Below are 17,566 nucleotides of genomic sequence, written 5' to 3'. Positions count from 1 at the left end.
AATACAGTATTAATTAGTTAAAATAATGACAATATGGAGCACATAAAAAAAAGCATTTGGTTGGCTTGTTGGCTTCACATTAAAATACTCTTCAATGTGTTCGTCAGTGATAAAAAGCAGTATCAAATTATAGTTTGCGTTTGAATCTTTAAGTTGCTTTATTTGCTGCTTATACTTCTGTACTTTGACATTTTTAATTCAGGACGTTGGAGTAAAGCATACTTCTACCACCACCGCTCGTCATACTGCGATAGATCCCTGCAGGTTTCAGATATTTACTACAATACGCGAAGGCAGCGTGAGCTCCATTCTCTGTGAAATTACCGCCCCCTGCTGGTGGAAGCTGTAAACATAGTTCCATAACGGGCTGAACGAAACAGACTCGAATTCATCTGCAACAGCCATAGTCAGAATGGTCAACGGTTGCACTCACACCGCGGGTCCGCTGAGCTACATTCATCCGTTCCGCGTCGTCGAGCTGCTACATTAATCCAAGTGGGGACAACAGACAACGGCGACCCCTGGCGGCGCGTTCGAGTACCGCTGCACGCCGGGGGAAGAAAAGCTCCATCATCCTCCTGCGATACGAGCATCGTTTTTTGGTGAAGATAGGGCATCCTCCCCACCCTTCGACACCCATGACTACCGACTAGGGTCGCTCATTAACGGACACACAGAGGGATATACGGACGCTATTATGGCGAAACACCGCAAAGACAGAGACAGCTGGGGTGAGTGTACGTACAATATTTGATATTTCACGCTTTCCTTGACGCGCGTACATTTTTTTTATTTGCTTGATCCTTGTCGAGGCGAAGGGTGTAAGCGATGCAGCCAATTAGACGTGTATGTCAGACTCCCCCAACGAATGGCTTGTTTTCGTTTCGACACAATTGTGACCAGGCGTGCATTTATTTATCTTCCTTATTATATTAAATATTACTGATGGTGATTAATACACATTTTTGTTCTCCTATTAATATCACCGCATAGATGTCGGTCAATCAAGCATGAGGCGAACAGACATGTTCAGCATTAAAAATCCGTGGTCGAAAAAAAAAAAATGCTTTCGCTTATCAGCATAGAGGAAATAGTCCGTTAGGGCGGTCAGGCCCTCAATGAGGCCTGAAAATAACCTTCTGATTTTATTGTGTTTGTCACACTGAGCCTCTTATGATGCTCTGTGGTGCATCTGGCATCAACATTATGTAATGCTGCAACAGTGCATGGCATGTCACTATTATCACCATCATCTTTATACTAATCATAACCGTTATCACCTCCATGATGATGATGATGATGATGAAAACCAGCATCCTAATTGTCAGTGACATCACTCCATGGCTCGTGTTAACTTTAAATGCAGGGCCTGATGAAAAATGACCATATCATGGCTGAGGAAAAACAGGGAGGAGAGAAATGCTGCTGTTTGTCACCGGAGAGTTTATCTGCTTTGACCCACTTTGAGCAGCCGACGTCTTTGGGGTTTGTTTTAAGTGCAGCCATGGGCATCACAGTCAGGTTAACCAGGAGGCGAGGGCTCGTGCTGGGCCGGAGTGAGGCCTCTGCAGGAGACGTGAAGTCAAACTGACAGACAGTCCTCTTCAGGTCTTGGGCTCTTTCCTTATGTAAATTATTCACTGTGCATTCTTGGCACCCTGCATTAATCTTTTAGCACGCTCCCAAATTTTGCCTGCTGCTCCTTCATCTCTCACAGCGCCCCTTGTCACACTTAAAGGCTTGGTTTGCAATTACAAATCCTTAAACATGAACCACACAGCTTGGACTGAGTGGTGTGTGTGTGTGTGTGGACTTCTTTTTTAACCTCAGAAATCCTTTTTGTGCTTTGCAGAACGTATGTGAAGCACACGTTTGTTATGGCATAAAGCACACATTGCATTAAGGAGATTTGGGAACCCAAATTCTCCCGGACGGTCACGCAGCGATGAGACAGCAGAGATGTGAAACACACTGAGTCACTGCCCGGAAAGAAGCTCTGGACGGACATGATCTCATTGGACGCTAACAGATGGGATGGATAGCGTGGCATGATTCATTATTAGTATATTAACAAGCTTGCAAGCCATGCTATTGATCTGTTGCTAACAGGAAGGAATAATGGACTCAACTTTCCTGTTTCCTCGGCTTAATGGACCACTAAGTTTGCTTCACATCATAGTTCTGGCTGATCGCTCACTCATATGATAACATTTTAGTGGATTTTCCAATGCTAATTACAAGTAATGATGTAGGCAAACAGCAGCAGCAGCAACGTTATCATTTCTCTACATGCAATCAAATCAGGTAATTAAGGTTGCATTCTAGAGAGCACCACTCCATTATTGTCTCGGCCCTCCAGGGTCCCTCGGTGACAAGAACGTCTACGACTGGAGCTCGGAGGAGGAGGAGCCGGACGGACGGGCCCGGCCCGTGCAGGTGCTGCTGGTCAAAGACGACCACACCTTCGAGCTGGACGAGGCGGCGCTGAGCCGCATCCTGCTGGCGGAGGAGGTCAGAGACCGGGAGGTGGTGGCCATCTCCGTGGCCGGAGCTTTCCGCAAGGGCAAGTCCTTCCTCATGGACTTCATGCTGCGTTACATGTACAAGCACGTAAGTGTCCGGGTCTCTGCAGGTGATGCCACTCTGGCCATCCGGCCCCAAAAATCTAACTCTTTTTTTCCCTTTGCTGTTAAAGGATCATCTTGAATATAACATTCATTGTTCTCTTAAAGAAACTCACTCTTGTCTGGGTGGAAACGTCATTATTGGATATTTAAAAACTGCACTTAAACTCAGACTCGTCACATTTGTTTCCTGTGATTTAAATGTGAAAGGGTTGCAGGAAAAGGATAGGATGCAGTTCATACATTCATCTAAATCAATTCAACTAACAGAAAATTAAAAGACGAAGAAAAAATGTGCACATGCATGCATTCTTGTATGTATATTTTCTGTTAACGTGACTTCTACATAAACGAGGTAGAAGAGCAGGAGAGCAAATATAACGCTAAAAACAATCTAAACCTTCTGACCGTCACTTCTGATCCCGTTGCGTTCAGGCGTCTGAAAGCTGGCTGGGAGACGCTGACGAGCCTCTGACCGGCTTCTCCTGGAGGGGGGGCTCGGAGAGGGAGACCACCGGGATCCAGATCTGGAGCGAGGTCTTCCTCGTGGACAAGCCAGACGGAAGAAAGGTGAGTATCATTCTCTAAATAGCTATGAGACATAATTAAATATGACACCGATACTGTTCTTTTTTAAATATTCCTCTGGGCAACAGGTCTGCTCCTCACCTTTATATTCATGTAAAACCACACTTCTAACTGACTTCCTCACGTCCCTCCGTGGATCAGAGGAGCGTTGAGACCACCTTGTTTCTGTCTGCAGGTCGCCGTGTTGCTGATGGACACACAAGGCACGTTCGACAGCCAGTCCACGCTGAGGGATTCAGCCACCGTGTTTGCACTGAGCACCATGATCAGCTCCATGCAGGTAAATACCAAAATGCAAAATACCATTTAAAGGTTGAGTAGGTGATTCTATTCAGAAACACTGTCTGTTATATTACTTAAAATCCTTGTAAGATACCGATAGCAATGAATACATTAAATGCTCAGACATTAAAACATTTTAAAAATGTCATCTGTGGCAGGAAAGTAAAACCCCGTCCAATCAAAAAAGTTGGGCCCCTCCAAATGCAATATCAGTCAAAACTATTGCGATAAAACACTCTTCCAAAATTGTTGAGCCCTAGTTGGTACTGACATTCATGTCCCCCTTTAGGATGAAATGTGATCCCTTTATTCCTCATTCAGCCCAATCATCAGGTTCAAATATAGACGAATGGCATTCCCATCATGGTTAATCATCAGCATGCTACTGTCCTTGTCAGCACGTTAGCATGCTGACATTAGCGTTTAGCTCAAATCACCACAGACTCTATGCCATGATGGTTTTATGAACCAGATCTCTCCTGCTACTGAAAAGATGCTGTAAATGAATGTAAATGCTCTTTTTTTCCAGGTTTACAACATCTCACAGAACGTCCAAGAGGACGACCTTCAGCACTTGCAGGTAACTGTGTCAAGTTTCGACTCTGATGCATCACTGAGAGCTCAGAGAGAGAGAGAGTCCGTATCGTAAACCTCAGACATGATACATATCAGTATTTATCTGTATGTCTTCTCTTAAAGCAGACAGGGGCGTGGCCAGACTCTTACGGCGGCCCAAAGTATGAATCATGGGAGGATGAAGATGCACACATCTGATAACTGATTTCATCATTTTGTCATTTACACATTGAGACACACAACTCTCCAGGCACATGCATAAATAGTTTTATGACAGTAATGTCCCCAAAGTTGACCCCCCCCAGTACACTAGTCTGGTGCAATACTGCCTCTCAGGACTAAGACTGAACTGCACCTATAAACGAAGTCGAACTATGTCCCGCCTCTTTGGCTGATTTTCTAAATCATCAAGTGGGAGTGGAAAACAGCAGAAACATAAAATCCATATCTACGCAACACGCATGATTAACAGACTTCTACATATATTATAATTATTATTATTATGTAATAATGACTGTAATGACAATATTTCACATCCTCACTCATTTTGTCTTCTCGCAGCTTTTCACTGAGTACGGCAGACTAGCTATGGAGGAGACTTTCCTCAAACCCTTCCAGGTAAAACGTCAAACAAATGTCAAGAAGTTGTGGATTGATGTTTGTTACGTAAGGAAACATTGAATAATTTAGATAATCACGAAAAATTTACTTTTTTTTCAAATCTCAGTCCATGATTTTCCTCGTCCGAGACTGGAGCTTCCCGTACGAGTTTCCCTACGGACAGGAGGGAGGCATGAAGTTCCTGGAGAAGAGACTGAAGGTCAGGTGATCCCCTACAGATCCAACCAGACCGAACCCACGTTTAAAAGCTGACACACGTGGTCTTGTTTGTGGCTCAGATCTCAGAGAACCAGCATGAAGAGCTGCAGAACGTCCGTAAACACATCCACTCCTGCTTCACCAACATCTCCTGTTTCCTGATGCCTCACCCGGGCCTCAAAGTGGCCACCAACCCGCACTTCGACGGGAGGATTATAGGTGCACCTCCTCCGTCTCATCGCATCATTCACTGCTTCTCGTCAAACGTCTCTGATCTGAGCGATCGTCAAACTTACAGCTTAGGAAAATATTTTGATCATAGCATGGTTGTTGTTGCTGCTTTGGACAGACATTCATGGTTCCCAGAGGGTGAATCCTGCTGATTGTGATGATCCTCTGACTTTTTCTCTTGCATCACCATGAGGTTCAAATTCTCTGTTTTCCACACATACATTAATTTGATAAATTAAAATTCCACCTCACGACTTTTCATCCATCAGACTTTTAAATTGTCCAATATTTTTATTTTTGTTCCCATCAGCCTCAGCTAATTAGCAACATGCTAAACTGAGATGATTAACAAACACAACCTGCTAAACATTAGCACGTTAGCATCATCTCTGTGAGTATATGAGCATGGCTGTAATAAATTAAATAAATGAGGCAATAGGTGAGTATAGGTGGTAAATGCATGTACTATTTACAATATTACTTTATAAAATGTACAGATAATGTGTAACAAGCAGCGGCGCCGTGAACACTTTGTCCTCTCCCGTCTAGAGATCGACGGCGAGTTCATAAACAACCTGAAGGTTCTGGTCCCGTGGCTCCTCAGCCCCCGTAACATCGACGTGAAGGAGATCAACGGCAGCGAGATCACCTGCAGGGGCCTGGTGGAGTACTTCAAGGTCAGAACCCAGAGTCTGCACTTTTGAATCCTACATTTAAATTGTCAGCTGAATATCACACGACTGTGACTAACATATTTATATTATTTGATGTCATTTTCTCTGTTTATTTCAGGCATACATTAAAATCTATCAAGGTGAAGAGCTGCCACATCCAAAGTCGATGCTGCAGGTACATTTTCCCTGTCGTCTTGTGATTTTCTGGACTAGTTTTGTCTCAATATACTTTGAAATGACCGCTTATATCAGAGTTTATTGTATTTTCATTTAATTTTCATGCTTCATTTGTACAGGCTATGTGTATTATGTGTTTAAATATACATATATATTTTTCTGTGTCATGTTTCCCTGTGTAGGATCAATAAAGGTGCATTTTTTTGTATATTACCTTCAAATATATTTCCATTGGTTTCCTCTCAGGCCACGGCGGAGGCAAATAATTTGGCAGCAGTGGCAGCCGCCAAGGATCTGTACAACAAGAAAATGGAGGAGGTAGGTAAAGAGGATTTTCAAGGTGACCCTGAACGCTCTGATCCTCGTTCATGGACCGTTCTCCACTCTGTCCCCCAGGTCTGCGGGGGGGACCGGCCCTTCCTGGCCCCCAGCGAGCTGCAGGCCCGCCACGGCGTCATCAGAGAGGAGGCCCTGCAGGTGTTCCGGGGCGTGAAGAAGATGGGGGGCGAGGAGTTCAGCCGCCGCTACCTGCAGCAGCTGGAGGCCGAGGTGGACGAGGTGTTCGTCCAGTACATCAAGCACAATGACTCCAAGAACATTTTCCACGCGGCGCGGACGCCGGCCACCCTGTTCGTGGTCATCTTTGTCATGTACGTGGCCGCGGGCATCACGGGCTTTGTGGGCGTGGACATCATTGCCAGCTTGTGCAACATGATCCTGGGTCTGGCGCTGATCACCCTCTGCACCTGGGCCTACATCCGGTACTCCGGGGAATACCGAGAACTCGGCGCCGTCATCGACCAGGTGGCCGGCGCGCTTTGGGACCAGGTAATGAAAAACACAACCGTGAATAAAGTTAAGAAAACAGTTGGCTTCATGCACAAAATATAGAATAATAAACAAAACTAATAAACAAATTTTAGTATGCATTAAAATTTGAAAATCAGTAAATCTTCACATTTGAAAGGTATAAACCAGTGAATCTGCTATTTTTGCAACAACAAAAAAATGTCTTGAAACAATTCATCTTTAATTGAAATCAATTATTTTTCTGTTACTTGACTTATCAGTTATTTAACTAGACATATTCATTTAGAAAGCCAACAATCAAGTGCACATTCACTATTTACCAGAAAATGTCTCTTTAAACCACTAGGGGGCAACAATGTCCTGATAATAAGGCCAGACCCATTTACTGCTGCTTTATGTCATATTTGCATGCATGTGCTCACACTGTGTATATTTCTTTTCTTTTTACTGCCTCTGCAGGGGAGCACAAACGAGGTGAGTGGAACAAAAGTGGGATCTTTTATGATACAAATCTTTTGGCGGAGTATCGATGGTGCTAATGTTTTCTCACATTTCTGGATCATTAATGTAGATTCTCACATATAACATATGTAAATAAATGCAGTGGCACACATGACATTATCTTGTTAGTTTGGACTTTTTGAAGTGGGTTTGAATGAGATACTCATCCGTAGTCAGTGTGTTTACTACAGTACATGGCAGTCGGCATTCCCCCAGTTTGGAGGAACAGACAGCAGAACAGGTTTAAGCGTGTGCTTTATTTAGAATAGATTCAGCACTTACCCAGACAGTCCTTTCTGAATGGAATTGGAGCCGTTAGATGTCTTCTAGTCCGCCATACTTTGACAAAAACAGTCATTTTACCCCACAGAACACGGGAGCTTCCAGTGATCTCGATGGGATGGTTTGTTTGTGTGTTTATTGTGTGACTTTGGTGTTTAAAGTGTTAGTTTGGATGCACCAAAGCCACACAGTAACACAAACAAATGACCCGATCGAGTAAAATGACTGTTTTTGTCAAAGGAGTCTGGTGGCTCTAAAGAGAGCATAGATAACAGGTCCAATTCATATAGTGTAAAAACTGATTGTACACATGGTTAAACTACGTTTTGTCCACAGCAGTGCATGCTGGTACTTCTGCTTGTATCGTTGGCGACACATTAAGGAGTATCTCACACAACCCAGATTTTAAAAAAATATCCGAACTCTCCCTTTAACCACCGCCTCCTTCCTCGCCTCCGCTCCGCAGGCTCTCTACAAGCTGTACAATGTAGCGGCCAATCACCGGCACCTGTACCACCACGCCTTCCCCGGCGGGCCGCAGGTGGACGAGGCTGCAGAGGAGCAGGACAGGAAGAGAGACTAGACTCCATGGAGTACAGCAGGGACTTCCTGGTGACGGACAGGAGGAGGAGGAGCATCCTCACCCATCAGGCACTCTTTTATTGCTGCCCACCAATACATCCACTACTTTTAACCTAATTGTGGACCCTATAATGTTCATGTATAGGCAGAGAGGGAGCTTCTTCTCGGCGCCCCGTTTTCAAGCAATGGATGCCATTTATCATTGTCTCTCACTTTCTGTCTGTGATCAGATCTCACCTGTACAGACTCCCTGAGGAGACCTCGGCATATCCGACCTCTAGTCAGCTGCCGATTTCACATCAGACGGGTTGCTTTTTTTTTCCTCCCTCGATTTTCAAAGCATAGCCAAATGTGTGAAAATCCCCCCCCATTTGTGACAATTGTTTCCGTTCTTTGAAGTTTAGTGCTGTTTATAAGAAACAATATCTACGATCTGCGATGTTTGAAAGCCAGAATATGTACTGTATGTTACAAACATCATCAGCATGGTAAGTGGTTAATGTCTGTCATCTTTAAGCTCTGAAACCAGGTCAAGTTTATTAAAAAAAAAAACAACAAAAAAAGGTTTAAATAGTTGTGACAAAGTGGTATTGTGCCATAATAACATGTTAAACACAGACACTCGATGGTTTGGGTGTTAAGTTGTTTCGGGGGTCGATAAGATGGGTTTACTTTCAAATAACGGCACAAAATAGACGTCAAAGTTCAAAGTTTACACAACATAGCCGACATTTATCCCTCACTTTGTAGTCCGCTTGCAGTTTTTTGGAAGAACACGGTGGTCCTCTGTGTCTGTTTTTGGGTTCGGGGGGAAAGAAAAGAGGGGTTTGGGTTTCCCATTGTGATGCAGAGGTGACGGGCGATAACCTATTGTTGTGTACCTCACTGAATGTTCGAGCAAAATCCGAGGAATGTAGCTGTTCTGTGGCCCGCCGAGGAATCAAAGCTCGCTGTTATTAGGCGGGGCGGCAAGGAAAAAAAAGAAAAAAGGATCCTCATTCCACATCTCTTTCATCATCATCACACGCTGAAGTTGAATCATCTGTGAGAAGCTGTTGCACGGTGAAAGAAGCCAGGCCCCGACCTTTGTGTGTGTTTTCACAACAGCTTGCATTTGTAAACAGGCTTGTAATGGTGACAGCACTTTTTTTTTTATTCTTTGGCTTCGTAGACTGTTACCGTACGTCCGTACAATCACGCTTGTTTTTAGCTCCGCGGATCACAGAGCCGACTGTAAAACGTCTGCATCACATACAGCTGCAGCATTGAAATGTGTGTTTTTCTTTTCTTCTCTTTCTGGTCACCAACTGCACAGGAACACTGTCATGCATATTTAGCAAGTTTATACTGAGGTTTGACCTCAAGGGTTGGAAATTTAAAGGCACTGCAGCCGAGTGGCTTCTTGAGTCTTCCACAATGTATAATCAACATCAGTGAGGCCTTCACACAAAGTCCAGTTTAAGACTCGTGAGGTTTTTGAAAATCCCATTTCTTCGTGGCGCTCCGTTCAACAGTCAAGAGAAGTAGCATTTGTTTACATTGTGTTTGCGTTTACACCCCAAATTAAATGAGAAATTTAAGATTTTATCTGTAAAAAGAAAAGAAAAAGAAGCTGCCCACATGGACGTATTGTGGGAACAGTCAAATGAATCAACCTCTTCCAAGCCATCACTTGTTATTTTCCACACCACGATTTGCAAAAATTTCAGTTACAAGGAAATAACTAATAAAGTTGGACCAAATTAATGAAAACTAGACTCAAGTTATTCATTTTAAGACCTAAAAACCCGTGTCTGATAAGAAAAAAGGATGACGTTTCATCAGAAGTCTTGAAAGAACTCGACAACTGTACATTCACAAGGGTTTTTTTTTTTCTTCACTGCAGACTTTATTGCTCATGTCCTGTATTTGCAATCCACAAAATCAGATTTGTACAAACTGATGACATCATTCTGAAAAGACCTTGCATAGTGAAGGACTCAGCGAAGGGAGGCTCTTTGTAAACCGATTCCACTGTAAACCAATCAGAAACCCCTATTCAGGAAACAGCTTTATTTTACTGTGGAAATCGTTTTTGAAGAAATTTTGAATGTTTTTCACTTCAGTGAGTGAATTGATTAGAAGCTAGCACCCGTTTAGACGAGACAAAAACATTTCTGAGTATCTTAATGGCTTAAGCTGATCAATTAGTGATCAATAGAATTGGCTTCCAAGAACCTGCACTTCTTCCACACAAGAGACGTGTCAGTCCATAAAGATAAGGCATTACCAAGGCAAGAAATATCCCAAAAAAAAGAACGAAACAAGGAGTTGAATTGCACTTGTTTGGCAAAGTCGCTGTGTCTTCTGAAGTGTTTATAAAGTTCCAGTAGCTTATTTATGTTTCATTTTATATACACACACACACACTCACAAGAATATTCCTGACTTACAGTAATGCCAAGAGCCACAAGATGCTCAAACCCCTGCATCAAATGTGATGCTTCATCCGACAAAAGGCCTTTAAATAAAGACGTGTTTCATATCAAAACTTAAATATCTGTGAACGTTTTGGTGGATTGTCTTATAAAGGATGTGTCATTAAAAAAAAAAGAGAAAAAAGAAAAAATGCACACTTTGTTTAATGTAAAAGAGTGTGGTTTCAGTTTACGAGGGTATCAAAGCAAAGGGGGAAAAAAAAGAAGAAGTCATGAAGTATTTCATATAGAAACAAATTAGAAGAAGCTGCCTGTCATTTTCTCCCACAGGAAAAAATGACGGAGTAGCTGTAGTTGCTGCGTTTTATTTTATTTAAAAAAAAGAAAAGAAAAAAGGCACAATCTCAGGATGTTTTTGAACAAATATCCGCAGACTTTCTGACTCCGTTCTCCTCCGTCTCAAAGACAGAAATCCATAGATGTAGCACATTATAGGTTCTTCTTCATTGGAGTGTTTTTTTTTTCAGTCACATGGTCATTCATAAATTGAGTGTCACACGGTGTGGGGGTGGGGGGGGGGAGGGGGCTGGGCTCCTTGCCAATGTGTGTCTTGACTTCCCGGCTGATATATTTGGATCAAGCGAAGGCACAGATGTGTTTGGTAAAGAGGCAATTAAGAGTCAATCATGATTTCAAAGGAAACCCTGACCGCTCCCAAACTGTGGAAACCTCAGAGAGGCGTGGCAGCGAGACGCACATCACATGTTCCCAGTGAAGTTCTTGTTGGGCTGCTGGGCGTACCACTGCTGCCGCTGTTTGCGTGCCTCCACCTCCGACAGCAGCGCCTGCCGGTACGCCTCGTAGGACTTGACGATGTGCTCCAGCTCCTTCATGAAGAGCAGCTTCAGCATGCCCTGATACGTGTCCAAGTCTGCCAGCTGGAACAGCTCCCACTTCAGGATGTGGTCATACCTGATGGAAAAGGGAAGATATTTATGGTACACCTAAAAAAGGTACTTTGGGAAGTGTTGGACGACCTTTATTATCTGTACTTCTCGTTCTACCAACTGTAGCTGGATCATTACTGGAGTTTTGAGGCTGAAACTGAAACAAATTTGATAAAGATCTCTGCCCCTATATTTTTAAATGGATACAGACCGACAACTCAACTGTGATTAATGGTGACGCTGTTTCTAAATGACCTTTAGACCTTTATGGCCGTCATATTAGTAAAGCTCTACTAGCAAAACCCACAAAAGGACCCGGACGCCATACAATACACACATTAACTGAATTCAGGAAGCAGAAATGCAAATCAGTATTTGGTGGCAAAGACAGAAAGACCTTCTCCCCCAGAAAAAGAGAAGCAGAAGAAACCCCGACGTAAACGGAGAAATGTTTTCACAGAGGAGGAAATGCATTCAACGCATGTTTAAGGAAACGTACACGCAACGTGCTTTGCATTTGGGTAAGAAACCAATCTGTGTTTGTTTTGGCAGCAATGAGAACTCCACTGTGACTCTCACCTGGTATATTTCCCAGCTACAGTCGACGCCTGCTGTAGCGGGAACAACCACGGAGGAGGTTTACTTCGCCGGGTGTTTATATTTACATCCGTGGACAGATTGTGTCACCGCGATAGCGTCGCAACTCGGATTCAGTCACGAAACTTTACAGGTGCGTGGCCGAGATCAAGATGAAGGCCGGGCTCAAAGACGGAGGTGGTCCAAGCAAGTCTCAGAGTGCTGGTGTTGTGCATGCTGGCTCACCGTCACGGCCAGCGTTACTGTTATTAGGAACATCCGTGTTTTTTTCTATGTGTTGTGAAAAAGGCCTACTGAATGAATGAATCACAGCATTGGATGCAAGAGAAGCAACACCTGCACAATATAGTGCATTGTAATACAATAGCCCCCGTAATGAATAGAACCTTTGTGATGCTTAAAAATGTTTAACAATTGTCAAAAAGATGCCGATGACAGAAATTTGAAGATATTAAAGTGGAAATGATCAATCATTGGATGGAAATAACTGTTAACTTTCTGCGATTAGTAATAGTACTCACTTGAGCGGGGCACGGGCGTAGACCTGCAGCCAGTCTGGGATCTCGGCTGTGTGGTATGGGTTCGCTGGCACCAGCACCGGCTGGTTCCTGTCTGCAGGGCGTGGCTGATAGGTGACAGGCGGCGGTAGTGGTGGAGGCTGATCATAGCGAGGCACACTGGAAGAGACCGAGGTCGTATATCATTACTTTATTTCATCTATGTGGATCTTTCTCTTTCCACTCTGATGACATACCTGGGAGCACAGGGGTGTCGATACTGGGCCCTCTTGTTGATGTGATCCACATAGTAGACCCCGAACTCGGCCGACTCCACCTTCTCCCACCCCGGGGGGAGCCCTTCCCTCTCCAGAGGGTGGCTCCAGTGTGTAGTGTTCGTGTTGTGGTCGATGTAGTACTTCCTGCCACGGATGGTCCAGTCAACGGTCCAGCCGCCCGGAAGGGGGAGGTCCTCCGCCGTTAAACTGGAGAGGTTCCCCAGGGACTTGGCCTGTATTCGACCTATGCCTGAGGAAAACAAACATTTCTTTTTTAGAAACCTAGAGGGAGAGGGAGAGATTTCTGACCAAACATACAGCGGAGCAGCTGCCAGCTAAGAGCGCCGCTGGGAAAGAAGAAAAAAAAAATGTTTGGGGGACATTTCTTTAAAAACCAGCATGTTTGGGAAAATGTCATTCACAAGGATAAACAGCATTTAACGAGGTCATTCTAATGTGGTGACCGAACATAGATCGGGATGTGGGAGGAATCCAATGAATCACTACTTAAAGCATGATGCAGGGACTGTGGACAGGGGTGCTTGATCACTTGTGACGAAGCATCTTATTACCGACAGCATTTGATGAATGGTAGGAAATGGGAGCGCTGTTCGGTTTGGACAGGAAGGCCGAGTTCTCTGCACGGCCAAACGTACGCACTGGAGCTTTCACCGGAAGAGAACAAACCACTGAACTCTCTCTGAGAGCAGACAGTGTGATCATTCAACGGGTCGCGTACTTTCATTGGTGATTAATGTCAGAGAGGAATGTCGAGCCAACAGCTGTGCGACCGAGTTAGACCCGAGTGAGAGCTTTCGGGACTCAAAGCCGTGCGAGCCCGGCGGGAACCAGAAAAGGGTTGGAAACGCAGCAGAATGTGTGCGGGGAATGAAGTATCTCAGCAAAATGGCGGCTACAATCTGATAAATTCTGCACGAGAGTGACAGCAACAGAGCCGGAGCTCTTTGCCAGCTGCCGAGTGAAGGGATGGAATGTGCGAGCGCTCCGCAGAAATGCACTCCTCCTCCACCTCATCATCATCATCATCATCATCATCATCTCTGCCCTTTTCCTCAGAAAGAGCCTCACTCACTGCAGACTTAAGGCTTTAGACAAATTTCACTGGACAGTCGAGAGTAGACTATTACATTTACAACTGGTGATGAAGTCGTTTCACTGGAGACACGACTTCAACCTCAAAGAAAAAGTAAAAAAAAGCATGAATCATCCAGATTTTGACAATATTCACGGTTCACTGATTCTACAGTTTTAACAAAAAGGACAAAATCAATGGAAAATCTATTATAATGCAGTCAGTGTTACCCTGCATCCAAGTGTTGAAGTATTTGCTGAAAAGAAAACTCAAAACTTTCCCCCCTGAAGTTTCCACAAAACCAGGTTAATTTTGCAACCAGCACATTTAAAAAAAAAATGTTTCCAGTAACAGAAAGGAAAGGGAGAATGGGGAGACAATGAGATGCTAGTGTCATAAACGCTCGTGATGATTTTGTGTGCAAAGGCAGAACAAATGGTAAAACTGTGGAGGTGTCAAATGGTGTTAAGAATACAGTTTTTGCCAATATTTTTGTAGTGATTGTTCAGCCATTTCTACACAAAAACTGCATCTGTTTTTTTGTAGAAACATTTTCATTTTGAATAACGTCATTCCTATTTAAAAAAAAGGAAGCATCAGCTGTTTGTATGTAGATGACTCCTTCTAAAACAAGGCTGTGTGCATTAACAGTGCGTGTGCAATGCAACGACACAGAACACAGTACCTTCATGCACAGATGATTCATAGGGGTGAGCAGACTGAAGCCGAGACATTTGTCTAGGGGCGGTCTGCAAATTGCTAGTTTGCTGGCAGAAGGAATCAGCAAACAGAGAGGTGAAAAATGCAGCGCTCCTAATGCTTGTTTAACTTCAGTCCAAACAAGGCTCCGTGATATGCGGGTCTGACATAATGGGAAACCGTATACACGACGTTGACGAGTCAGCCACATAATAAAAGGTCCTCTATCGTTCGGAGGGGGGGTGGAAAATTCCTGCGACCCCCCTAAACATTTAATCTCATGGAAATTACACACTTACGTCACAGTAATGTTTACGATGCAGAGCAGCAATTGAAAAATATGGGGGGAAAAATTGCTCTTTTGAGCTCTTCGGTGACAACCAACGGCTGCATTCCTTTCCCAGTGGCCTTTGTGTGATCCAAAACCAATCCATCACAAACATACATTAGTACAGCTACAGCTCCATATTTTTTCTCCCAAATACTTCTGAAAATGTGAAGACTTGCTGGTGTGATTTCACTCATCCTCAAACATGAATGCTCCACTTTCATATCTGAGAATTTGTAGAAAAAAGCCATGTCCTTCCTGTCCCTGAAGGGGACTGGATGCCTGCCATGTACTTTCCAAAACCATGTGTGCAGTTTAAGAATGCAATTCCTGATCTTTGTCACATTTTGAACTCTTTGTCTGCTTCATATTTTTTTGCTTTCCTATAAATATATAAACCAGTAGTGTAAAGAGTGAGTGGCAAAGGACATGTCACGTTTACCTGAAGGGGGTCTGCTCGGAGCTGGGGGAGTGTGCTGTCGGGGAACTCTTTGGAAGTTGTGTTCGTTGTGCTCATAGTATCTATAGTCCTCAGGAAAGCGGTCCGGGATCCTCCTGGGCTGGCGCTGCTGCTGCTGCTGCTGCTGTTGGTGCTGCTGCTGCTGCTGCTGGTTGTCATAGTAAGGTTCAGGGGGGTAGTAATACCGTGCAGCGTCTCCATTCTCAGACATGGGGCTCACGTCCGTGAGGAAAGACTGCGAGGAGCCTCCGTACTCGTGGGCCAGGTCTCCCAGACTGCGGGGCAGGTATGGAGGTGCTGACATGCGGTGGCTCTCTCTGCGGGCCACCTCGTGAGGAGGCCTCTGCACAGGGGCACGGAGAAAACTCTTGTTGCGGGACACCACGGGCTCCCGGGCCGGTGCCACAGGGTAGGCAGAGGGCCCCATATCTGGCAGAGGGACCTCTGTGCGTCTGGGAATAGTGGGTCCATGACGGATGAACGAGGGCATAAGATCTGCAAGCGCAAAAGTCATTGTCAGTCAACAGAACACCACAGTACATTTGGACTGGAGCATTTACTTACACCACTACATATCAGAGCAAAACACTGTATTTTAACATACAAAATAAACAATAGTGTAGTAAAACGCAATGTATTGTAATAGTGTCAGGCTAGCTACCCAAGAGTAGATAACAGCAAAGTAGTTTAAATTATTAAAACTCTACGGACACTTTAACGCTTCAATAATAATGACAATAACAATAATAAAACACACGATCACACTGTCCTGGGCAATTCTGACTGCTTAACAAGTACTTTTACTTTGTAACTAAGCTGATTATACTTTCATGTATTTTTTTTACAGCACAGAGAACTACTTGTAGTATGACAAGCAACAGGTAAAGCAGTAACGATATAACACAAATTACATATCAGTTAATAATGTTTATAATTCAACAGGTCAACAAACGATGACAACATTCATTCATTTACTATCGACGGACAAATACAAACCATCAACAAATCTGTTCAAGTGCTACAAATTAAAGTAAATTAAAAAATATACTTATATATTATATATTTTATACTCCTGCAGTCGAGGAGTGACCGTTATCCCTCAACTCTGACGTCAACGTAGCTGTTAGATGACGAGTTAGCTAGCTAGCATTACGGCTACTAGGTTAGCAATTTGTTTACGAGCTACAACAACCCGATTAAATAATCGAATAACATCTTATGAGCCACAACAAGTGTGCTAACATGTTTAAAACACGTTTATTGTTATTAGCTAGCTGCTCCTTGACAGTGGAGCGGATTGTACCTAGCAGGCTAACGAATGCTAACTGTGAGCTAACAGGCTAACTTGTTGCGCTTACTTCTCAGGAGCGGCGACGTTTCCTTCTTCACATATTTCCCGTGTACCTCGGCTGGTTTCGACGCTTCGTTTTTACTTTTCTTTCGTGAGAGCATAACTCAAAGGCTGGGGACACATCAACAACAAACGTCGCGGCACAACAGCCCCTCCTCGACTCTGCAACCATCCCGTTCAACCCGCAGAGCGCGGAGAGGAAACATGTTTCTGGGTGTTTTTTTTTTTAAAGGTTTTGGATTAGCTAGCGGCGAGCTAGCCAGCTAACTCGAGCTACCGGACGAGTCCTTCCCTCCGGTGGTCCAGTCCCGCTCTGAGCGGCGCTCCGCTCCCCCACCGCGGGTCCTCCTCGCTGGGGCTGGAGTTCCTGCGCGGGCCGGCCCACCAAGCGGGGCGGATACACCGATGATGTTGACAACTGAGGCTCGTTCATCGAGACGACGCACCGATGTCAGACTCTTCACTCTGATCTGGGAACAGTTCAGGTGCAGTAGGATAAAAAAAAGTCCCTGTGAGCACAAGTGGTAAATAAATATTATTATTATAATAAGTACCAGCCCACATTAAAAAGTATCACATTAAGCAAAAAGTACATTCATATTGGGAACAAAATACAACAAAGCATCAAAAACAAAAATGATCAGTGATATATAGGAATATTATCATTATTAATCATGTACATGTGCTTATCTATGGAAAATATTGTTGGGAAAATAAACATAGTGGGAGTAAAAGTACAATTTCTAATTGGGT

At 44.0% G+C, this 17,566-nt stretch overlaps 2 protein-coding genes across 3 annotated transcripts; one reads left to right on the top strand and one right to left on the bottom strand.

Annotated features, from left to right (window-relative positions):
• Positions 1 to 556: 556 nt before the first annotated feature.
• atl1 (atlastin GTPase 1) lies at positions 557 to 9,936 on the top strand. Of its 2 annotated transcripts, none has more exons than XM_084013391.1 (14): positions 557 to 731; positions 2,360 to 2,610; positions 3,060 to 3,194; positions 3,388 to 3,492; positions 4,024 to 4,074; positions 4,632 to 4,688; positions 4,798 to 4,890; positions 4,970 to 5,108; positions 5,670 to 5,797; positions 5,913 to 5,969; positions 6,218 to 6,289; positions 6,368 to 6,799; positions 7,241 to 7,255; positions 8,031 to 9,936. In XM_084013391.1, exons 1-14 carry the CDS (start codon positions 698 to 700, stop codon positions 8,145 to 8,147), a joined length of 1,686 nt encoding a protein of 561 aa, XP_083869517.1. In that variant the 5' UTR covers positions 557 to 697; the 3' UTR covers positions 8,148 to 9,936. The 2 variants fall into 2 exon arrangements, with proteins under 2 accessions (XP_083869517.1, XP_083869516.1); XM_084013390.1 differs by having other exon boundaries at positions 557 to 737.
• An 813-nt stretch (positions 9,937 to 10,749) lies between these two features.
• On the bottom strand, positions 10,750 to 17,227 carry sav1 (salvador family WW domain containing protein 1). Its single transcript, XM_084012860.1, has 5 exons — positions 16,821 to 17,227; positions 15,445 to 15,957; positions 12,862 to 13,132; positions 12,629 to 12,784; positions 10,750 to 11,535 (listed from the first exon to the last, which is right to left on the bottom strand). Exons 1-5 carry the CDS (start codon positions 16,912 to 16,914, stop codon positions 11,322 to 11,324), a joined length of 1,248 nt encoding a protein of 415 aa, XP_083868986.1. The 5' UTR covers positions 16,915 to 17,227; the 3' UTR covers positions 10,750 to 11,321.
• Between the last annotated feature and the right edge of the window lie 339 nt (positions 17,228 to 17,566).

Source organism: Eutrigla gurnardus (genome assembly GCF_963514095.1).
Source record: "Eutrigla gurnardus genome assembly, chromosome: 7".
Classification (NCBI taxonomy): Eukaryota; Metazoa; Chordata; class Actinopteri; order Perciformes; family Triglidae; genus Eutrigla; species Eutrigla gurnardus.
The sequence above is the reverse complement of the archived record's forward strand: the minus strand, read 5'-3'. Positions and strand labels throughout refer to the sequence as shown.

What these genes read in the sequence shown, in the direction of transcription:
- atl1 (XM_084013390.1), top strand. Translation starts at nt 698, where the DNA reads ATGGCGAAACACCGCAAAGACAGAGACAGCTGGGGTGAGT. An exon ending in CCATGATCAGCTCCATGCAG is followed by an intron (nt 3,493 to 4,023) that starts GTAAATACCAAA and finishes CTTTTTTTCCAG; the next exon opens with GTTTACAACATCTCACAGAA. An exon ending in ACAACAAGAAAATGGAGGAG is followed by an intron (nt 6,290 to 6,367) that starts GTAGGTAAAGAG and finishes TCTGTCCCCCAG; the next exon opens with GTCTGCGGGGGGGACCGGCC.
- sav1 (XM_084012860.1), bottom strand. Translation starts at nt 16,914, where the DNA reads ATGCTCTCACGAAAGAAAAGTAAAAACGAAGCGTCGAAACCAGCCGAG. An exon ending in AACGTCGCCGCTCCTGAGAA is followed by an intron (nt 15,958 to 16,820) that starts GTAAGCGCAACA and finishes TTGCGCTTGCAG; the next exon opens with ATCTTATGCCCTCGTTCATC. An exon ending in TCCGAGCAGACCCCCTTCAG is followed by an intron (nt 13,133 to 15,444) that starts GTAAACGTGACA and finishes TGTTTTCCTCAG; the next exon opens with GCATAGGTCGAATACAGGCC.